The sequence below is a fragment of the Oncorhynchus masou genome, chromosome 24 (assembly GCF_036934945.1).
Source record: "Oncorhynchus masou masou isolate Uvic2021 chromosome 24, UVic_Omas_1.1, whole genome shotgun sequence".
In the NCBI taxonomy this organism is placed as follows: domain Eukaryota; kingdom Metazoa; phylum Chordata; class Actinopteri; order Salmoniformes; family Salmonidae; genus Oncorhynchus; species Oncorhynchus masou.
In genome coordinates this window covers 16,709,556-16,734,613 of record NC_088235.1, presented here as the reverse complement: position 1 = coordinate 16,734,613, position 25,058 = coordinate 16,709,556, and the positions used below count along the sequence as shown (strand labels likewise).

The 25,058-nt window shown below is 43.0% G+C and overlaps 1 protein-coding gene across 6 annotated transcripts in view; it reads right to left on the bottom strand.

The window, feature by feature from the left end:
• The window catches only part of LOC135511864 (neurexin-1a-like), a 918,691-nt gene that overhangs the window by 34,923 nt on the left and 858,710 nt on the right, over positions 1-25,058 (bottom strand). For 4 of the 6 annotated variants that reach the window (XM_064933362.1, XM_064933358.1, XM_064933359.1 and 1 more), the window contains one exon: positions 20,955-21,042. In XM_064933362.1, the coding sequence (XP_064789434.1) occupies positions 20,955-21,042 (88 nt within the window). The remainder of the gene's footprint in view (positions 1-20,954; positions 21,043-25,058) is intronic. The other 2 variants (XM_064933363.1, XM_064933364.1) reach the window with 1 other exon arrangement.

Here is a 25,058-nt window from a genome sequence, read left to right as displayed (position 1 = left end):
GCATCGAAATCACAACACTGGCGACATCGTGTGGAAGCTGTAGAAACTGTAATCCCATCCTTAAGTATTTTTCCTTCCAATAGACAATACATAGACTGGTGGATTGATTTTTTCTCTGTCGATTTTGTGATCAGGTTTCCTTGCGATTTTGACCACGGAACTCGTTCTGTTATAGTCACAGACACCATTGAACCAGTTCTAGAAACTTCAGAGTGTTTTCTATGCACACATACTAATCATATGCATATACTATATTCATGGCATGAGTAACAGGACGTTGAAATGTTGCGCGATTTTTGACAGAATGTTGAAAAAAGTAGCCCGATCTCTTAATTAAGTCTATAACTTGACTAAATCTTCCATCACTTCTTTAATTAACCATTTGTACTTGAGAAGAAGAGGTAATGCCATTCATCCCCCTATCCATCCATTGGTTACCTCCATCCCTCCCTTTACTTTCAGTAAGGAAAGCTGGCCCTAAGAAAATACATATAATCATCACTGTATTTTACGACATACTATTTCCATGAGTGTGGACCAGTGTCTGATTCCATGCATGATGTGAGAGCCCAGCGTGACTTTGGCTATCTGATAATGCTCACAGGACCATGATTTGAACAAAAAACCGACCAAGAGAGCATCAAATGAGTTCAACTAACGCTGTGAGTATTAATAAAATGTGCTTGGCTCTTCCTAGTGATTGGAGCCATTTTACTCATAATGCTTTGAGTGAGTGGATCTGAGTGGGACAGGAAATGGGAGAGAGGGACAGGAAATGGGAGTAAGGTAGGTGGAAGTAAGTATCACTGCATGACCACAGCTAAACTCAGGGTGCATCCAAATTGGTACCCTATTTCCTATATAGTGCAATACTTTTGACCGGAGCCACTGGGTCCCAGTTTGGACGCAACCACATTGGCTACATTGCAAGACGTTTATGGATGGATGGGTGAGGGGATATAGTGATGCATGTCATGATGACGCATGCCAAGTAGGATAATAGTTTTAATAAATATGTGCTAATGTAGTCATGAATATCAAAATGTGCATATAGTATTGTCACAAATTGGTGGCTTTGACTAATTAGTGATTCCTAACCTTTTATTTTGTTCTATGAACTGTGTCATATTGTCAGTCCTTGTTGTCTTTTGAGAAAAGTGAATAGACTGTAATGATTAGAGGACAAAAGGGACAATAAAGGCCCCATTCCTTCTGTATCTCAAACTAACAATGATTAGGTAGCCTAATAAGTGCCTAATGCTTTGAAACTTGAACTTAAAAAAAACAAAAAACATTTGGGGGTCGGTAAATCAGATCTCATTTAAAAAATGTAAAGAAAATGTTTTGAAGAGTCCAATCATGCAAAAATCGGTTGACTAATGTGAGTGAACATTTGCTCTTTTGGCTGGTCTATAGACTCTTCATAAATGATAACAAGAAAACAGCAGCCAGCTGTAATAACCTATACTGACAAAATTAAATCATGTTTTCATTTGAACACAAGCCTGTGTGAGTGAGCATTTGCTCTTTTGACTGGGACCAATGAGGACAGAGCAAGGTCGCTGCTGCCTGCTGTAACACTGAAAGGTAATGCCACTATGTTTTATGAACGTTATTCCATTTCTCTGGGTCAGGCAATAATGCATTTCACGGCTCACGGACCTTTCCTAACGGGAATTGGGTGGGGCGGTAGGGGTGTGTGTGTGAGAGGGGCAAAAAGTACGTTGAGTGTTTACTTCTCTGTTTGTTTAATGTCTACACGGAAAGCAATTCCACCGCTTGGTGAACCCAGAGATGGGTCTCGAGAGTTGCGTTTCTAAAAACCTAGAGTGGGCCATATCCACGCTTCCACACACGCTGCATGGACTTTCTGTCGCCACCACCACTGAGGTAAGCTCTGTAACTCTGTCATCTGCCTCTCCAAAGGAATACACAGACATATTGGTTAGGTCCCAACTGGCACTCTTTTCCGTATATTGCGCTCTGGTCAAAATCAGTGCACTAGGTAGGGAATAGAATGCAATTTGGGACGGAGACTATGCCTTCGTGTCAATGTCTATGCTGACGCAAAGCCGGAGAGAGAGAAGGATGGAGGAATCGAAGGATGGGGGAATGGGGGGATGGAAAATGAAGGAATAGAGAGATGGAAGGAGATTAAGGAGGAATAAGAAATCATTGAAAATATCAATATTGAGGAAGCAGGATATATGGAGAGGAGGGGGGGGTACGTCTGACAGCCAAGCAGACATGACCGAGAAATTCTGTTCCCTTACAGAAGTGCATAAGTGCATCGAGGGCGTCGTCCCACAGTGACTGTGCGTACATACCCCAACCAGAAGCCATGGATTACAGGCAACATTGTCACTGAGCTAAAGGGTAGAGCTGCCGCTTTCAAGGTGCGGGACTCTAACCCGGAAGCTTACAAGAAATCCCGCTATGCCCTGCGACGAACCATCAAATAGGCAAAGCGTCAATACAGGGCTAAGATTGAATCATACTACACCGGCTCCGACGCTTGACGGATGTGGCAGGGCTTGCAAACTATTACAGACTACAAAGGGAAGTACAGCCGCGAGCTGCACAGTGACACGAGCCTACCAGACGAGCTAAATCCCTTCCATGCTCGCGTTGAGGCAAGCAACACTGAGGCATGCATGAGAGCATCAGCTGTTCCGGATGACTGTGTGATCATGCACTCCATAGCCGACGTGAGTAAGACCTGTAAACAGGTCAACATAAACAAGGCTGCGGTGCCAGATGGATTACCAGGACGTGTGCTCCGGGCATGTGCTGACCAACTGGCAGGTGTCTTCAGTGACATTTTCAACATGTCCCTGATTGAGTCTGTAATACCAACATGTTTCAAGCAGACCACCATAGCCCCTGTGCCCGAGAACACAAAGGCATCCTGCCTAAATGACTACAGACCCATAGCACTCACGTCCGTAGCCATGAAGTGCTTCTAAAGTCTGGTATATTGCTCACATCAACACCATTGTTCCAGAAACTCTAGACCCACTCCAATTTGCATATCGCCCAAACAGATTATGCAATCTCTATTGCACTCCACACTGCCCTTTCCCACCTGGACAAAAGGAACACCTATGTGAGAATGCTATTCATTGACTACAGCTCAGTGTTCAACACCATAGTACCCTCAAAGCTCATCGCTAAGCTAAGGAACCTGGGACTAAACACCTCCCTCTGCAACTGGATCCTGGACTTCCTGACACCCGCCCCCAGATGGTGAGGGTAGGTAGCAACACATCTGCCACGCTGATCCTCAACACTGGAGCTCCCCAGGGGTGCGTGCTCAGTACCCTCCTGTACTCCCTGTACACCCACGACTGCATGGCCAGGCACGACTCCAACACCATCATTAAGTTTGCAGACGACACAACAGTGGTAGGCCTGATCACCGACAACGATGAGACAGCCGATAGGGAGGAGGTCACCACCTGGCCGGGTGGTGCCAGAATAACAACCTATCCCTCAACGTAACCAAGACTAAGGAGATGATTGTGGACTACAGGAAAAGGAGCACCGAGCATGCCCCCATTCTCATCAACGGGGCTGTAGTGGAGTAATTTGAGAGCTTCAAGTTCCTTGGTGTCCACAATAACAAAAAACTAGAATGGTCCAAACACACCAAGACAGTCGTGAAGAAGACAGGACAAATCTATTCCCCCTCAGGAAACTAAAAAGATTTGACATAGGTCATGAGATCCTCAAAAGGTTCTACAGCTGCAACATCGAAAGCATCCTGACCGGTTGCATCACTGCCTGGTACGGCAATTGCTCGGCCTCCGCCTGCAAGGCACTTCAGAGGGTAGTGCGTACGGCCCAGTACATCACTGGGGCCCCAGTCACCCCAGTCTATCTACTACTGCATGGCAAGCGGTTCCGGAGTGCCAAGTCTAGGACAAAAAGGCTTCTCAACAGTTTTTTTTTCCCAAAGCCATGAGACTGCTGAACAGGTAACCAAATGGTTACCCAGACTATTTGCATTGTGTGCCTCCCCAACCACTCTTTTACACTGCTGCTACTCTCTGTTTATCATATATGCATAGTCACTTTAACTATACATTCATCTACATACTCCCTCAATTGGCCCGACCCAGACTATCTGCATTGTGTCCCACCACCTGCCAACCCCTCTTTTTATGCTACTGCTACTCTCTGTTCATCATATATGCATAGTCACTTTAACCAAACCTACATGTACATACTACCTCAATAAGACTAACCGGTGTCTGTATATAGCCTTGCTACTGTTGTTTTCAAATGTATTTTTACTGTTTTATTTCTTTACTTACACACACATACATACATTTTTTTCGCACTATTGTTTAGAGCCTGTAAGTAAGCATTTCACTGTAAGGTCTGTCTACACCTGTTGTATTCGGCGCACGTGACAAATACACTTTGATTTGATTTGAACAAGGAAGCTATTATTATTGGTGTGTGTGTGTGTGTGTAAGCCGAGGGAGAGATAGGTCAACATCAAATGGAACAAAATATTGCAAATATGGTTCATAGAATATTGACTACATTAGTCGAAGAATCAGCATAGCTTTATTTGTTGTCGGCCAACAAGCAGAGGGTATTCAAGGGTCTGCTTGATGATTTATTTTCACAGCGCTGTTATGGAGTAGCTTACAAATCGATTGGTGTCAATTGGTGAGGAGGATGTGCCCTCATCTAACTCTTGATAAGGAGGATTCCAGGTCAAAATATTGAGATAAAACTTCAGATGCAAGTTCTCATTTTGCATTCAGTTACTCATTAATGTGTCTACCAGACAACACCTGATTAAATAAAACAATACAGTGTTGGTTGCTTTGCACTGTTTTCAATAGACTTCAATGAAGCACTTTGACTTCCTGTAAATCTGGATTTGGAGCGGCCATGGCTGTGGCGTGAATAAGGTCTATTGACATGCATGGCATTGTTATTATCTGTGGGCAGTGACCTCCCAAGCCAGCAGCATTGTTGTTATATGTGGGCAGTGACCTCCCAAGCCAGCAGCATTGTTATTATATGTTGGCAGTGACCCCTCAAGCCAGCAGCATTGTTATTATATGTGGGCAGTGACCTCCCAAGCCAGCAACATAGTTATTATATGTGGGCAGTGCCCTCCCAAGCCAGCAGCATTGTTATTATATGTGGGCAGTGACCTCCCAAGCCAGCTGCATTGTTATTATATGTGGGCAGTGACCTCCCAAGCCAGCAGCATTGTTATTATATGTGGGCAGTGACCTCCCAAGCCAGCAACATTGTTATTATATGTGGGCAGTGACCTCCCAAGCCAGCAGCATTGTTATTATATGTGGGCAGTGACCTCCCAAGCCAGCAACATTGTTATTATATGTGGGCAGTGACCTCCCAAGCCAGCAGCATAGTTATTATATGTGGGCAGTGACCTCCCAAGCCAGCTGCATTGTTATTATATGTGGGCAGTGCCCTCCCAAGCCAGCAGCATTGTTATTATATGTGGGCAGTGACCTCCCAAGCCAGCTGCATTGTTATTATATGTGGGCAGTGACCTCCCAAGCCAGCTGCATTGTTATTATATGTGGGCAGTGACCTCCCAAGCCAGCAGCATTGTTATTATATGTGGGCAGTGACCTCCCAAGCCAGCTGCATTGTTATTATATGTGGGCAGTGACCTCCCAAGCCAGCTGCATTGTTATTATATGTGGGCAGTGACCTCCCAAGCCAGCAGAATTGTTATTATATGTGGCAGTGACCGCCCAAGCCAGCAACATTGTTATTATATGTTGGCAGTGACCCCTCAAGCCAGCAGCATTGTTATTATTCGTGGGCAGTGATCTCCCAAGCCAGCAGCATTGTTATTATATGTGGGCAGTGACCTCCCAAGCCAGCTGCATTGTTATTATATCTGGGCAGTGACCTCCCAAGCCAGCAGAATTGTTATTATATGTGGCAGTGACCGCCCAAGCCAGCAACATTGTTATTATATGTTGGCAGTGACCCCTCAAGCCAGCAGCATTGTTATTATATGTGGGCAGTGACCTCCCAAGCCAGCAGCATTGTTATTATATGTGGGTAGTGACCTCCCAAGCCAGCAGCATTGTTATTATATGTGGGCAGTGACCTCCCAAGCCAGCTGCATTGTTATTATATGTGGGCAGTGACCTCCCAAGCCAGCTGCATTGTTATTATATGTGGGCAGTGACCTCCCAAGCCAGCTGCATTGTTATTATATGTGGGCAGTGACCTCCCAAGCCAGCAGAATTGTTATTATATGTGGCAGTGACCGCCCAAGCCAGCAACATTGTTATTATATGTTGGCAGTGACCCCTCAAGCCAGCAGCATTGTTATTATTTGTGGGCAGTGATCTCCCAAGCCAGCAGCATTGTTATTATATGTGGGCAGTGACCTCCCAAGCCAGCAACATTGTTATTATATGTGGGCAGTGACCTCCCAAGCCAGCAACATTGTTATTATATGTGGGCAGTGACCTCCCAAGCCAGCAACATTGTTATTATATGTGGGCAGTGACCTCCCAAGCCAGCAGCATTGTTATTATATGTGGGCAGTGACCTCCCAAGCCAGCAGCATTGTTATTATATGTGGGCAGTGACCTCCCAAGCCAGCAGCATTGTTATTATATGTGGGCAGTGACCTCCCAAGCCAGCAGCATTGTTATTATATGTGGGCAGTGACCTCCCAAGCCAGCAACATTGTTATTATATGTGGGCAGTGACCTCCCAAGCCAGCAACATTGTTATTATATGTGGGCAGTGACCTCCCAAGCCAGCAGCATTGTTATTATATGTGGGCAGTGACCTCCCAAGCCAGCTGCATTGTTATTATATGTGGGCAGTGACCTCCCAAGCCAGCAGCATTGTTATTATATGTGGGCAGTGACCTCCCAAGCCAGCAACATTGTTATTATATGTGGGCAGTGACCTCCCAAGCCAGCAACATTGTTATTATATGTGGGCAGTGACCTCCCAAGCCAGCAACATTGTTATTATATGTGGGCAGTGATCTCCCAAGCCAGCAGCATTGTTATTATTTCATTAATCTAAGCACTACTTTAAAGAAATATTTTACCAAAGTATTTAATTTATTTATAGGCTGCTTGTCATTGCCCTCAGTCTAAATACAGGATTTGACATTTGCCCATTTGATTGATGTGGTTTTTCTTCACATTAGTTTTTTCATTCTCTGAGCTGTGGTATGACGTAAAATGCTGTGGGATAGAAAGAAGAGGAGCTAACAGAGAAAATAGAGATGATTAACCTTAACCTGTCTACAGGCGATCTAAAGGGCAAGTGGTTGGTGGAAAGAGAGAGAGAACAGAATAAGGGGGAGTGAGAGATAGGGCAGAATGAGAGAGGGAGAGACAGAGAGAGACAGGCAGAGAGAGAGCAAGAGAAAGAGAAAAAGGAGAGAGAGAGAGGAGAGAGAGAGAGAAAGGAGAGAGAGAAAGCAGAGAGAGAGAGAGAGAGGAGAGAGGGAGAGAGAGAGAGAGAAAGGAGAGAGAAAGAGTGATAGAGAGAGAGGGAGAGAGAGGAGAGGGAGAGAGAGAGAGAGAGAGAGAGAGAGAGAGAGAGAGAGAGAGAAAGGAGAGAGAGAGAGACCTATATCCATCCCCCCACTATAATCCCCATACTTTAATGAAGACAGCTTCTCCATCCTGGAGGGATAAATCAATATTTTCCAGACCCAGGGACATGTACCACTCTGTGGCGACATAAATGCCAGAACCGGACAACCTCAGCACATGAGGACAAACACCTGCCTGGAGGTGACAGCATTCCCTCCCCCATATGCCCCCCTAGGCACAACTATGAGAACATAACCAACAAAAAAGTGTCACAACTCCTGCAGCTCTTTCGCACGCTGGGTATGTACATAGTTAATGGTAGGCTTCGAGGGGACTCCTATGGTAGGTACACCTATAACTCATCTCTTGGCAGTAGTACTGTAGACTACTTTATCACTGACCTCAACACACAGTCTCTCAGAGCGTTCACAGTCAGCCCACTGACACCTCTATCAGTACACAGCAAAATCACAGTCTACTTGAACAGAGAAATACTCAATCATGAGGCATCAAAGCTAAAGGAACTGAGTAATATTAATACATCTATAGATGGAAGGAATGTAGTGTGGAAACCTACCAAAAAACACATTTAATCCCTTTTAGACAACTTGCTGAACAAAACGTTCCACTGTAATAGTGAAGGTGTAATCTTGGCAGAAGAAAATATTGACAGTATATTTGACCGCTCTGCTTCCATGTGAAATCAACATTTTTCTAACAGAAAACCGAAGAAAGTGAACAACAATTACAAATGGTTTCATAAAGAACGCTAAAAAACTAAGAAAGAAATTGAGAAACCTGTCCAACCAAAAACATAGAGATCTGGAAAACCTGAGCCTACGACTTCAATATGGTGAATCACTAAAACAATACAGAAATACACTATATAAGAAGAAGGAACAGCACGTTAGAAATCAGCTCAAAGTAATTGAAGACTCCATAGACTCAAACCACTTCTGGGAACATTGAAAAACACTAAACAAACATGAAGAATTATATATCCAAAATGGAGGTGTATGGGTTAACCACTTCTCCAATCTTTTTGGCTCTATAACAAAGAACAAACAGCAAAATCATATACATGATCAAATACAAATCTTAGAATCAACTATGAAAGACTACCATTCTCCAATTAGCTTCAATGAACTACAGGACAAAATAAAATTAAAAACAACCCAAAAAAGCATGTGGTGTTGATGGTGTCCTCAATGAAATTATAAAATATACAGACAACAAAATTCAAATTGGTGATACTAAGACTCTTTAACATCATCCTTATCTCAGGCATCTTCCCCAAAATTTGGAACCAAGGACTGATCACCCCAATCCATTAAGTGGAGACAAATTTGACCCCAATAACTACCATGGGATATGCGTCAACAGCAAACTTGGGAAAATCCTCTGCATTATCATTAACAGCAGACTCGTACATTTCCTCAGTGAAAACAATGTACTGAGCAAATGTCAAATTGGCTTTTTACCAAATTATCTTACGACTTACCATGTTTTCACCATGCACACCCTAATTGACAAACAAACAAACCAAAACAAAGGCAAAGTCTTCTTATGCTTTGTTGATTTCAAAAAATATTTGACTCAATTTGCCATAAGAGTCTGCTATACAAATTGAAGGAAAGTGGTGTTGGCCGAAAAACATACAACATTATAAAATCCATGACATGTGTGAGATTAAAATTGGCAAAAAACACACAGTTCTTCCCGCAGGGCCATGGAGTGAGACAGGGATGCAGCTTAAGCCCCACCCTCTTCAACATATACGTATATCAATGAATTGGCGAGGGCACTAGAACAGTCTGCAGCACCCGGCCTCGCCCTACTAGAATCTGAAGTCAAACGTTTACTGATGATCTGGTGCTTCTGTCACCAACCAAGGAGGGTCTACAGCAGCACCTAAATCTTCTGCACAGATTCTGCCAGCCCTGGGCCCTGACAGTAAATCTCAGTAAGACCAAATAATGGTGTTCCAAAAAAGGTCCAGTCACCAGGACCACAAATACAAATTCCATCTAGACACCATCGCCCTAGGGCACACAAAAAACTATACATAACTTTGCCTAAACATCAGTGCCACAGATAAAGACAAAGCTGTGAACGATCTGAGAGACAAGGCAAGAAGGGCATTCTAAAGGAACATACAATGCAGAGCTGATTTAAGCTGATGCACGCTAATTATCCAAATCAAGAAAATAGCTGTTAAAATCTACAACCACCTTAAAGGAAGTGATTCCCAAACCTACCATAACAAAGCCACCACCTACAGAGAGATAAACATGGAGAAGAGTCCCCTAAGCAAGCTGGTCCCGGGTTCACAAACACGGACCCCACAGAGCCCGAGGACAGCAACACAATTAGACCCAACCAAATCATGAGAAAACAAAAAGATAATTATTTGACACATTGGAAAGAATTGGCAAAAAAAACAGAGCAAACTAGAATGCTATTTGGACCTAAACATAGAGTACACAGTGGCAGAATACCTGACCACTGTGACTGACCCAACCTTAAGGAAAGCTTTGACTATGTAAAACTCAGTGAGCATAGCCTTACTATTGAGAAAGGCCGCCGTAGGCAGACAGGCTATGTGCAAATTGCCCACAAAAGGAGGTGGAAACTGAGATGCACTTCCTAACCTCCTGCCAAATGTATGACCATATTAGAGACACATATTTTGAATTTGAAAAAACAAACCCGATTTTGATAAACTCCCATATCTGCTGGGTGAAATACCACAGTGTGCCATCACAGCAGCAAGATTTGTGACCTGTTTCCACAAGAAAAGGGCAACCAGTGAAGAACAAACACCATTGTAAATATAACCCATATTTATGTGTCACGCCTTGGTCTTAGTATTTTGTGTTTTAGTTAATTAGTTGGTCAGGCCAGGGTGTGATATGGGTTTATTGTTTGTTGTATTTCTTAGTGGGGGTTTTTAGTTATTGGGATTGTGGCTGATTAGGGGTGTGTGTTGCATGGGTTTGGCTGCCTGAGGAGGTTCTCAATCAGAGTCAGGTGATTCTCGTTGTCTCTGATTGGGAACCGTATTTAGGTAGCCTGGGTTTCACTTTGTATTTCGTGGGTGATTGTTCCTGTCTCTGTGTAGTGTTCACCAGATAGGCTGTAATAGGTTTCACGTTCCGTTTTGTTGTTTTTTGTATTTATAAGTTATTTCGTGTATCGTCATTTGTTCCATTAAAGAACATGAGTAACCAACACGCTGCATTTTGGTCCGACTTTCTTTCGACAAACGAAGAACGCCGTTACATTATGTTTATTTTCCCTTTTGTACTTTAACTGTTTGCACATCATTACAACTGTATATAGATATAATTACATTTGAAATGTCTTTATTATTTTTGAACTTTTGTGAGCATAATGTTTCCCGTTCATTTTTTATAATTGATTTCACTTCTGTTTATTATCTATTTCACTTGTTTTGGCAATGTAAATACATGTTTCCAATGCCAACAAAACCCTTAAATTGAAATTAAATTGAGATGAAGAGAGACAGGACAGAAGGAGTGGGAGTGTGTGTGCGAGAGAGCGAGAGAGCAAGATAGAGAGAAAGAAAGTGTCAGAGAGAGACAAGAGAAGGAGTGGGAGTGTGTGAGAGAGATAGTGTGAGACTGTGGGTGAGTTTGATAGCAGCCCGACTCATTACTTCCTGGGAGTCTCATCCCCAGCCTTCATGTGGGGGTCTAGGCTCTGAGAAATGGTATATTCCACACAACACAGAAGACTTGGAATGACTGTTAATAGATGTTGTGAGAGAAGGTAGCCAAAAACACACATCCTTAAAAAAACAACAGTATGTAGAGGGGACATAGTTTGATGCTAGGGATGTGCTCAATGGGAATGGAGGAAGTTGATCATTGAATTAAGCTTCCATGTAATTTCTCTCAGCTTGACTCCACTCAGGGTTTGCCCAGTCTGTTCTGTGGGCTTCTGCGAGGCCGCTGTAGCACAATAGTCCAGTGATATACAGTATGATCTAAAACTGACCATGGTGGGGAGAGAGAGGGAGCGCCATAAAGATTGGGAGAGGGGGCAGAGAGAGAGACTGCTGCTATGGTACAAAGTTCTCCACTTGGGATTGTGTTGAGTGTTATTTAACACTTGCCAAGGGTCAGGGAACGGTAACAGGAAAAATAGATAAAGTTCTGCAACTAGGTGTAAATAGTTATAGTCACTGTCATTTCACAGAGTACTGTCATTCTACAGACTATTGTCATTCTACAGACTATTGTCATTCTACAGAGTACTGTCATTCTACAGACTATTGTCATTCTACAGACTATTGTCATTCTACAGACTATTGTCATTCTACAGAGTACTGTCATTCTACAGACTATTGTCATTCTACAGAGTACTGTCATTCTACAGACTATTGTCATTCTACAGACTATTGTCATTCTACAGAGTACTGTCATTCTACAGACTATTGTCATTCTACAGACTATTGTCATTCTACAGAGTACTGTCATTCTACAGAGTACTGTCATTCTCCAGACTATTGTCATTCTACAGAGTACTGTCATTCTACAGACTATTGTCATTCTCCAGACTATTGTCATTCTACAGAGTACTGTCTTTCTACAGACTATTGTCATTCTACAGACTATTGTCATTCTACAGAGTACTGTCATTCTACAGACTATTGTCATTCTACAGAGTACTGTCATTCTACAGACTATTGCCATTCTACAGAGTACTGTCATTCTACAGACTATTGTCATTCTACAGAGTACTGTCATTCCACAGAGTACTGTCATTCTACAGAGTGTTGTCACTCTACAGAGCACTGTCATTCTACAGACTATTGTCATTCTACAGAGCACTGTCATTCTACAGATTACTGTCATTCTACATAGTACTGTCATTCTACAGAGTACTGTCATTGGACAGAGTACTGTACTTCTACAGAGTACTGTCATTCTACAGAGTACTGTCATTGGACAGAGTACTGTCATTCTACAGAGCACTGTCATTGGACAGAATACTGTCATTGGACAGAGTACTGTCATTGGACAGTGCTTCTTGGAGAAGAAATTAAGCAGATTATAGTCACAGGGTAGCACCGTAGAAAGACAAGGAGAGCATAGCACCATAGAGAGGACTGGGAGAGTACAGTAACCTGAGGAACTATTCCCGGCTGTGTCAGTCACAGAGGATCAAAAACCTTCATGGTCGGCTGGCTGCACTGTCACAGATTCAGTGTTGAGCGCTCCGTCAAGCAGGTGAATGGCCCTGAATGCAGATATTAATCAGGATATGGTGTTAGACAGCTGTCACCAGGGAAGCTCGGCAGACGGTGTAATCTCCCCTCGCTAGTTAGAAATACCAATGATATTCTGTTCAGGGAAGGAGAGAGTGCCTCTACTGCTTCCCATACTGTAGTGCCAGCTTCATGTACTGTAGTAACAGCTTTATATAATGTAGTAACAGCTTTATATACTGTAGTAACAGCTTCACATACTGTACTAACAGCTTCACATACTATAGTAACAGCTTCACATACTGTAGCAACAGCTTTATATACTGTAGTAACAGCATCATATACTGTAGCAACAGCTTCACATACTATAGTAACAACTTCACATACTGTAGTAACAGCTTTATATACTGTAGTAACAGCATCATATACTGTAGCAACAGCTTCACATACTGTAGTAACAGCTTCACATACTGTAGTAACAGCTTCACATACTGCAGTAACAGCTTCACATACTGTAGTAACAGCTTCATATACTGTAGTAACAGCTTCACATACTGCAGTAACAGCTCCACATACTGTAGTAACAACTTCACATACTGTAGTAACAGCTGCACATACTGTATTAACAGCTTCACATACTGTAGTAACAGCTTCATATACTGTAGTAACAGCTTCACATACTGTAGTAACAGCTTCATATACTGTAGTAACAGCATCATATACTGTAGCAACAGCTTCACATACTGTAGTAACAGCTTCACATACTGTAGTAACAGCTTCACATACTGCAGTAACAGCTTCACATACTGTAGTAACAGCTTCATATACTGTAGTAACAGCTTCACATACTGCAGTAACAGCTCCACATACTGTAGTAACAGCTCCACATACTGTAGTAACAGCCTCACATACTGCAGTAACAGCTTCACATACTGTAGTAACAGCTTCACATACTGTAGTAACAGCTTCACATACTGCAGTAACAGCTTCACATACTGTTTTAACAGCTTCATATACTGTAGTAACAGCTTCACATACTGCAGTAACAGCTTCACATACTGTAGTAACAGCTTCACATACTGTAGTAACAGCTTCACATACTGTAGTAACAGCTTCACATACTGTAGTGCTTAGTGGAGCAGGAGCACTCTAGGTTTTGACAGATGACCTTGTCAGAGATAGAGACGATGCTGCAATGCTCAGTACAGTTTGAAAATATTTGGTAAAATCAGCTCCAAAGTATTCACACACATAACACCAGGATATACACTGAGTGTACAAAACATTAAGAACACCTTCCTAATATTGAGTTGCACCCCCTTTTGCCCTCAGAACAGGCTCAATTTCTCGGGGGAATGAACTCTAAAAGGTGTCGAACGTGTTGCACAGGGATGCTGGCCCATGTTGACTCCAATGGTTCCCACAGTTGTGTCAAGTTGGCTGGTTGACCTTTGGGTGGTGGACCATTCTTGATACACAGGAGAAACAATTAAGCGTGAAAAACTCAGCAGCGTTGCAATTCTTGGCACACTCAAACCAGTGCACCTGGAACCTACTACCATATCTCGTTCAAAAGGCACTTAAATATTTTGTCATGCCCATTCACCCTTGTGAAATGCACACACACACAATCTATGTCTGAACTGTCTCAAGGCTTCAAAATCCTTCATTAATCTGTCTCCTCCCCTTCATCTAGATTGATTGAAGTGGATTTAATAGGTGACATATTAGGGATCATAGCTCTGACCTGGATACATCTGGTAATCTATGTCATGGAAAGAGCACGTGTTACTAATGTTTTTTTACACTCATTGTATGTGATCTTATACAAATATAAGCAAGGTTTGCAATGATTACATTTTAGTCAAATATATATACAAATCACTTGTAGACTGCAAGAAGCCCATATATATATTTATATGGGCTTCTTGCAGTCTACAAATTGTTTGTGATTATGTTTCGGCCCCCCCAGAAAATTGGTCCTCGGCTGAATCTACTCATCTCATTGCATTTTCTATTGACTGAGGTAAGCAGATCTCACATGGAAAAGTCTCCTTGGGGATATGAGGAGTCTAGATGTGTACAGCCTAGACTTTGAGATATGAATAATGGGTAATAAATACTTAGTATGTAGCCTAACAGACAGACAGACAGTAGTCTGACAGAGTGCTGTGGAGTAGACATTAATTTATTGCTGGCTTTATTACTGCGTAAAGATCGATACAGAGAGACCTACGGCCTTGGATTGGAAACAAACTGTTTTGCCTTGCGCTTAATCCACTCAATCCAGCAGGTTAGGAAATCCCTCAATACTGAAGGGAAGCACTTGCTGTCTTTGGCAAAGTTGGTAGATTCAATCCCAGGTTGTTTAATAGGAACATCATAAACATAATTTTGACCCACGATTTGTTCGAGAAATGTGGATGTTTATGTTCAATATACATTGTGGTTATGTAGCTTAAAGTAGTGCTGTCTAGCACATTTTACTGTGTCTATTTGTAAGATTACAAAACAAGCATTTAACTTCTTGAGAAATGTAGACATAGACAGGCAATGTGTTGTTTAGTACCATATGAATAGATAGGGCAAGTTGTGTCAAAGCCTCCTTCCCTAGCAGCTGTAGCAGGAAGTAAACAGTACAATTCCATTTATTTACAATTCGCTTACAGTACCTGGAATTGAGGGCAAGTCATAACCTTAAGAATGTATTTATTATGGCTGGTAAAGCAATCCGATTTTTGGGGGGCCGGGATATTTTATGTACAGTTTAACTCTGCAGAGTGAAACGGTAAACAAAGAACGTTATAGACTATCAGTAAACACATCCTTGATCCTGAACTAAAAGGAGTTTGTTTGAAAAGAGTTGGCTTCATCACCAGTTGTGTTGTTTTAGAGAACAGCTACTGTTAAGATGGTGTTTGTTGGTTTGCTTTCCTGTGCCATGTGCGTGTGTTTGAAAGAGAGAGAGAGACACAGAGAGAGAGAGCGAGAGAGAGAAAGAGTGTGAGAGAGAGAGTGTGAGCGAGAGAGAGTGTGTGTGAGAGAGAGAAAGTAAGTTTATGTGTGTGTGTGTATGTGCGTGCGTGTTTTCCTAGGAGACCATCCTAAAACAATGACAATACAACTAAAGATGTTATGTGTAAGTAATCAGCACCTCATAAGGGCTGATGTATGTGACACAACAGGATACTAGTCCGACTGGCTGGCTGTTATGCGTTTACAGGAATTAATGACAGTTGGCACCTGACTCGCCAACCGGGGAGCATTTCACAAAAACAATTAAACTAGCTCTACACACTCATGGCGGAACCAGCGAAGGGTTTTTAAAATGACGGTCTGGAATATGTTCTGGGATTCATCCAATGACATTGAGGAGTATACAACCTCAGTCACCGGCTTCATCAAGAAGTGCATCGATGATGTCGTCCCCACAGTGACCGTAGCTTAGTGAGGCTATCATCAAGGCAAAGGGTGGCTACTTTGAAGAATCTAAACTCTAAAATATATTTGTTTGACACTTTTTTGGTTATTACATGATTCCATATGTCTTATTTCATAGTTTTTATGCCTTCACTATTATTCTACAATGTAGAAGATAGTAAAAATAAAGAAGACCCCTTGAATGAGAAGGTGTTCAAACCTTTGTGTCCTTAAATATAAATGATTCGGGAGACAGGCGCAGGAATGCGTAATAGGAACTTGTATTAAGCCCACATTACGTTGTGTCGTGTAAAGGCACGGGGACGAAGACCAAACAAGCACGTAACAAAACACAGGGCTGGAACCCAAAAGAGAAGAGCGACGAGTACCTCGAATAAATAACACATGCGCACAATGATTAACAGATGGGACAAGACCCATAATCATCTATTTATGCCATAGATAGCAATCAAGATGAGACTGACTGAACGTCTTAAAAACTCCCCAGGTTATGCTCTCCAAATGGACTTCAGCTGTGAGGGCAGAGATGCCCATGAATTGACTTTTGCTCGTTACATGTCAGGGGATGCAATTCACAAGGACATATTGTTCTGTCGCACGATTCCCGAGCATGACACGACACAGGGGATGTTAAGTGCACTGCATGGCTATACTGACGAAAAAACAGATTCCCTGGGATCGAATGGTGAGCTTTTGCACAGATGGGACTCCGTCTATCACGAGACGGCAGCAGTGTTGTAAAGTACTTAAGTAAGTAAAAATACTTTAAAGTACTACTGAAGTAGTTTTTTGGAGTATCTTTACTTTGCTATTTATATGTTTGACAAATTTTACTTCACTACATTCCTAAAGAAAACTATGTACTTTCTACTCCATACATTTTTCCCTGACACCCAAAAATGACATTTCGAATGCTTAGCAGGACAGGGAAATTGTCTAATTCACACACTTATCAAGAGAACATCCCTGGTCATCCATAGGGCAGACTCTCTAAACATATTTTGTTTGTAAATTATGTCTGAGTGTTGGAGTGTGCCCCTGGCTATCATAAATTAATACAAATTAAAAGAAAATGGTGCTGTCTGGTTTGCTTAATATAAGGAATTTGAAATTATTCAAATTTTTACTTTGATAATTAAGTATATTTAAAACCAAATACTGTTAGACTAAGTAGACCAGTAGGATGTTACTAGGTGACTTTCACTTTTACTTAAGTCATTTTCAAATAAGGTATCTTTAGTTTTACTCAAGTATGACAATTGGCTACTTTTTCTACCACTGGACGGCAGGTAGGCCTCTGCACTCTCGATGTGAATATATCTCCCTCTGCCACATGGACACATTGTATGATACACCCACTGAGCTATAACAGATACACCGAGATCACTGGCAGCAAAGAGCTGAGCGCAGAACTTGGAGATATGCAGCTTGAACATTCAACTAGGTTGCCGAACGCATTTTCGCATAACTATGTGGAGATATGGGATCAAAGCATGACAATGTTCTATTTCACACAGAGGCCTGGTGGTTGTCAAGGGGGAGCATTGGAAATATTTTTGAATTGAGTGAAACTGTTTTCATTCACAATAGATGTAAAAAACAGACTGTTGACATTGTAATGAAATTAAAATCTGTTTCCTTGCCTATGTAACAGACATATTTGGGAAACTGAATACAAGCATGCAGGGGAATAAGCTAAATCTATTGGACTGTGATCCCAGCTCAGTTGACATGCCGGTCAGTGAAATCGAACAGCTGATCGAGCTCTCTGGTTAGCAGGTCCTCAGTACATATCCGTCGCTAAACCCACTGGCTCCAGGTCATCTATAAGTCTTTGCTAGGTAAGTCTCCGCCTTATCTCAGCTCACTGGTCACCATAGCCACACCCACCCATAGCACGCACTCAAGCAGGTATATTTCACTGGTCATCCCCTAAGCCAACACTTCCTTTGACTGCCTTTCCTCCCAGGTCTCTGCTGCCAATGACTGGAATGAATGGCAAAAATTGGAGACTTATATATCTCCCTCACTAACTTTAAGTGTCAGCTGTAAGTGTAGCGATCGTCGTCCTCCTCGCCTGAGGAGGAGTAGGAAATATCGGACCAATGCGCATCGTGTACGTGTTCATGATGATTATTTGCCTGATCACTGAAATACAAAATAACAACATGAATAAACTAAACGAACAAAACAGTCCCTTGTGGAACAAACACTTACACGGAAGAATAATCACCCACAAAACACAGGTGGGAAAAGGCTACCTAAGTATGATTCTCAATCAGAGACAACAAACGACACCTGCCTCTGATTGAGAACCATACCAGGCCAAACACATAACCACAACATAGAAAAGGGAACATAGACTACCCACCCCAACTCACGTCCTGACCATACTAAAACAAAGACATAACAAAAGAACTAAGGTCAGAACGTGACAGTAAGAGCAGCTTACCGATCGCTGCAACTGTACACAGCCCATCTGTAAATACCCCATCCAACCAACTACCTACCTCATCCCCATATTTGATTTTCTGCTCTTTTGCATACCAGTATTTCTACTTGCACATCCACATCTGCCTATATATCACTCCAGTGTTAATTGCTAAATTGTAATTACTTCGCCACTATTTATTGCCTTACCTCTTCACGTCATTTGCACACATTGTATACAGATTTTTCTATGGTGTTATTGACTGTACGTTTGTTTATCCCATGTGTAACTCTGTGTTGTTTTTGTCGCACTGCTTTGCTTTATTTGGCCAGATCGCAGTTGTAACTGAAAACCTGTTCTCAACTGGCCTACCTGGTCACTAAATGCTGCAGACAACGCATTCATGGTTCACTATGGAGGAGTTTCTGACAAATGGAATACTGTGTCATCTGCCTCCAAGCATTACAACTCATGGTACACTGATTCAATGCTCTTGTCTACAGTAAAAACAAATAACAATCCAGGTTGGATGTGACAGGAGAGATGAGGTGCGCACTGTTGACCACGCCCCCTGTCTTTGAGAAGCTGACATGCATCAAGGACACCCATCTCATTAGTGGTGGTGAGATATGAGACATTATGTCAGACTAATTTACAATTGACTTAGTAGGCCCACATTAAAGTAAGCGATGCGGAGTTGAGAAGGCAATCACAAATACTGTTACAATGTTTTGCAATTGCCTGCCTTAGCCCAATTAAAAAGACCTTACATACAGTGGGGCAAAAAAGTACTTCTCCCACTGAAAAAGATGAGAGAGGCCTGTAATTTTCATCATAGGTACACTACAACTATGACAGACAAAATGAGAAGAAAAAAATCCAGAAAATCACATTGTAGGATTTTTTATGAATTTATTTGCAAATTATGGTGACTGACTGACTGGCGGTACGGTGTGAGACTGTCTCCTGACTGACTGACTGGCGGTACGGTGAGATACTGACTGACTGACTGGCGGTACGGTGTGAGACTGTCTTCTGACTGACTGACTGACTGGCGGTACGGTGAGAGACTGACTGACTGGCGGTACGGTGTGAGACTGTCTTCTGAATGACTGGTGGGCAGTACGTTGAGAGACTGACTGACTGACTGACTGGCGGTACGGTGAGAGACTGACTGACTGGCGGTACGTGTGAGACTGTCTTCTGACTGACTGACTGGCGGTGCGGTGAGAGACTGACTGACTGGTGGTACGGTGTGAGACTGTCTTCTGACTGACTGACTGGCGGTACGGTGAGAGACTGACTGACTGACTGACTTACTGGTGGTACGGTGAGAGACTGCCTTCTGACTGACTGACTGGCGGTACGGTGAGAGACTGACTGACTGGCGGTACGGTGTGAGACTGACTGACTAACTGACTGACTGGCGGTATGGTGAGAGACTGACTGACTGGCGGTACGGTGTGAGACTGTCTTCTGACTGACTGGTTGGCGGTACGGTGAGAGACTGACTGACTAACTGACTGACTGGCGGTACGGAGAGAGACTTACTGACTGGCGGTATGGTGTGAGACTGTATTCTGACTGGCGGGCGGGCGGGCGGGCGGTACGGTGAGAGACTGACTGACTGGCGGTACGGTGTGAGACTGTCTTCTGACTGACTGACTGGCGGGCGGTACGGTGAGAGACTGACTGACTGGCGGTACGGTGTGAGACTGTCTTCTGACTGACTGACTGGCGGGCGGTACGGTGAGAGACTGACTGACTGGCGGGCGGTACGGTGAGAGACTGACTGACTGGCGGTACAGTGGGAGACTGACTGACTGACTGACTGACTGACTAGCAGTACGGTGAGAGACTGACTAGCGGTATGGTGAGAGACTGACTGACAGTACGGTGAGAGACTGACTGACTATTTGACTGACTGGCGGTACGGTGAGAGACTGACTGACTGGCGCTATGGTGAGAGACTGACTGACTAACTGGAGGCACAGTGAGAGACTGACTGACTGACTGACGGTACAGTGAGAGACTGACTACTGACTGACTGGCGGGCGGTACGGTGAGAGACTGACTCACTGGCGGTATGGTGAGAGACTGACTGACTGACTTGCGGTACAGCAAGAGACTGACTAGCGGTAACGTGAGAGACTGACTGACAGTACTGTGCGAGACTCAGACTGGCGGTACGGTGAGAGACAGACTGGCGGTACGGTGAGAGACTGACAGCGACACCCAGAGACAGAAGGAATAAAAAGAGATGACTAACCTAACCCACCTGAGCTCGGCTCACAGGGATCAATGTCCTCGTCATCGCTCGGACACTCCGCAGATGCCACCGGCAGATCGTCCGTCGTCTGGAGGGAGCAGAGAGAAAAAGAGAGTGTTAGGAATGAGAGCAGGGTAAACAAACAGCAGAATAATGAAGAACCCCAGTCAACCAGGTCATGAAGTGTTTTCACCATCCAGCAGATGATACCATAGGGACAGATTCAGGCAATTAAGCTATTAGATACATTCATGGATGCTAGCTGCTCTTGTAGACTTCAGTCATTGCGCTAAAGCTAGTTTACATTGGCTGCGAAACTACCTCTAATTTCCTTTATACTGGAGACATACAAATGGTATCAACGAGTTCATCTGACTCTGGTTAAGTAGAAAACAGGTTAATATCGCACTCCCTTTAAGGCCCAGACACCCAGGCACTGAAACCGTTTCTACCCACATGCATTGAGGATACTGAATAGCTGACTGGATATGAGAGACTGCAGGGTAGAGAGAGAGACAGAGCGAGAGAGAGAGAGAGAGAGAGAGAGAGAGAGGCAGTTTAACAGTTAACTGAGAAAAATTGTTGTTCCAATCCACACCTCCAAACCCATCACACTATCAATCCTGGAATCTAAACGGTTTGAATGAACAAATCCGGAGAGAATGACAGATTGGAATGGAATCATGGAAACTCATACTGCTTAGCTGGGGGATTTATCTGTCAAATACAGTTGTAGTCGGCCAACGGCCACAAATACCAGCTGCTACTGCTGCCTCTGTTTTCCAGGCGACACTATTGTCCTTACCGAAATTAGATTTGATTATCGAGGAACAATAGAGGGTAAAGTTCACAGCGCTTACTGTCAACTCGAACTAAGCTCATACTAAGGCACAGCCAGTGTGCGGAAACAAATAGCCCTCCAAGGGATTGCTTAGTGCCATCACCAAACACCACTGACATTTAGATGGATTGTTTAGTGCCATCAAACACCACTGACATTTAGAGGGATTGTTTAGTGCCATCACCAAACACCACTGACATTTAGAGGGATTGTTTAGTGCCATCACCAAACACCACTGACATTTAGAGGGATTGTTTAGTGCCATCACCAAACACCACTGACATTTAGAGGGATTGTTTAGTGCCATCACCAAACACCACTGACATTTAGAGGGATTGTTTAGTGCCATCAAACACCACTGACATTTAGAGGGATTGTTTAGTGCCATCAAACACCACTGACATTTAGAGGGAACAGACTGCTGGCAGATAGAAACAAAAATATTGGATGGCCCAAAGAGCAGACTTGTGATAGAAAGTCAATATTATATATTTTAGGTGTGTCAATCTACGTAACATAATAAAATAATTCCCATCAAAATCCATCAGTTTAAACTAGAGATATGTTTTCTTACGTGGGCTGCGTCTCATTCCACCATATCGGCCTTCCGCATTTGCGGAGGAAAGTGGCTGAACTACAGCAGTGTTTGTCAGACCATGAGACGTGCCTATAATCAGTCTGCTCTGCAACCAAAGTGTCACCGGACTCAACTGAAGGTAACCCATACAAATTAATGGAGGAATTGAGGTTATTTTGTGCCCAATTAAAATTAGAGCTTAAATTTGTGTCCCCAAAAAATATATTCATTTCCTGAGCTTTCGTCTATCTCCTAAATATAGGACAGACACTTCCAAATCGTATTTCTTATGATACTTTTTTTTGCCATTCACGAATGTGTTATTCAATGGGTTTCAATGGGCTATAGTAGTAAAGGCCAAATTCAATATTTTATCCCCCAAAAATTACACAAAGTATATAAAAAATGTTCTACAGGGGTCATATAACAATAAGAACAAACTTGGTGGGATGTAATACACTGTTCCTATACTCTACAGTCGTGGCCAAAAGTTTTGAGAACAAAACAAATATACATTTTCACAAAGTCTGCTGCCTCAGTTTGTATGATGGCAATTTGCATATACTCCAGAATGTTATGAAGAGTGATAAAGCTTGTCCAGAGAAAACAAGGTGAGCGCTACCATCAGTCCTGTGTCATGCCAACAGTAAAGCATCCTGAGACCATTCATGTGTGGGTTTGCTTCTCAGCCAAGGAGGTGGGCTCACTCACAATTTTGCCTAAGAACACAGCCATGAATAAAGAATGGTACCAACACATCCTCCGAGAGCAACTTCTCCCAACCATTCAGGAACAGTTCGGTGACGAACAATGCCTTTTCCAGCATGATGGAGCACCTTGCCATTAGGAAAAAGTGATAACGAAGTGGCTCGGGGAACAAAGCATCGATATTTTGGGTCCATGGCCAGGAAACTCCCCGGACCTTAATCCCATTAGGAACTTGTCGTCAATCCCCAAGAGGCGGGCGGACAAACAAAAAGCCACAAATTCTGACACACTCAAGCACTCAAGCATTGATTATGCAAGAATGGGCTGCAACCAGTCAGGAATGTGGCCCAGAAGTTAATTACCAGCATGCCAGGGTGGATTACAGAGGTCTTGAAAAACAAGGGTCAACACTGCAAATATTGACTCTTTGCATCAAATTCATGTAGTTGTCAATAAAAGCCTTTGACACTTGAAATGCTTGTAATTATACTTCAGTATTCCATAGTAACATCTGACAAAATATATAAAGACAATGACGCAGCAAACTTTGTGGAAATTAATATTTGTGTCATTCTCAAAACCTTTGGCCACGACTGTATGTTCAACCATCGTGACTTCGCCATCCCACACACACAACGTCCCACAGCGTAAGTCCCACACCAATGGAGGCTGCTGAGGGGAAGACGACTCATAATAATGGCTGGAATGGAAAGGAATGGCTGGAATGAAAACCATTTGTTTGATACCATTCACTCCATTATTATGAGTCGTCCTCCGCTCAGCAGCCTCCACTGTCCCACACCCAAGGTCCCACACCATCGGGAGGGTTTTTGATTTCGGTACATCTGTGTTTGGTGGTTTCTTTGTCTAATGTCAACCATAACATTTCTAACATTATCATGACCTTCAAGTAGCTAGCAGACCTGGTCAGAGGTTTGTGGCAGAGAGAGAAAGTAGAGGCTTGGTTTGTTTAATTTTTTTGGTACATCTGTGCTCGGTGAGGCTCATTGAGGCCTGCCTGGGGAAGCCGTCCAAATGTAAATTTAATTTGCTGTGCATGAGTCTGATATACAGTGTCAGCCCAGTGTCAGCCCGGCCAGATGGCAGAGCCCGGCGGATTCATGGATTGCCACATCCATCACCAAGCCGACGTGATTTGTTTTTCTGGAGGGGGATCCTGACACTCCCCCTCCTGCAGCTACACAGAGGAGGCACCAACAGACAGACAGGCAAGACGTGCGAACGGTGATCAATACATCTCCCTCGGGCCTCCGTCTTTCGGTCTGTTCTCCTACATAGTGCCCCATATGAGGATGATCGTCTACACTGTACTTCATGGCTTTACAACCAGAATAGGCTGTCATGTTGTATGTTCAGGAAATAACATATTTCAATTCCAATCTCAAGAAGTGAAATTAGCCAGTGATGCTTCTGAAAATAGAGTATACAGTAGCTTTCCCTACCATATGACACATCTTTGACCCATCTTATCTAAATCAGCCTCACATAGATACAGTCCCTTCAGACAGTATACACACCCCTTGACTTTTTCCACTTTGTAAGTGGCTTAACTGTGATTTGTGTCACTGGCTTACACACTACCCCATAATGTAAAAGTGGAATGGTTTGTTTTGAAATGTTTACAAATAAAAACAAACATGAAAAGCTTAAATGTCTTGTCAACGTATTCAATCTCTTTGTTATGGCAAGCCTAAATAAATTCAGGAGTAAAAATGTACTTCAGGATTTTGAAAGAGGCCCTTTATTAACTAGCGTTGGATGTCTATGGATATGTTAGCATGCTAGCAGATACCCATAGACTTCCAGCCATTTCACTAATGCTTGTTAGCATCAGCTTGTGAAACTACCGCTAACTTCTTTCATGCTTCAGTTCATCTAACTCTGGGGAAGTAAATGAAGGGCCACATTGCCAAAATTGTGAAGTATCCCTTATTAACAAATAACATACTAAGTTGTA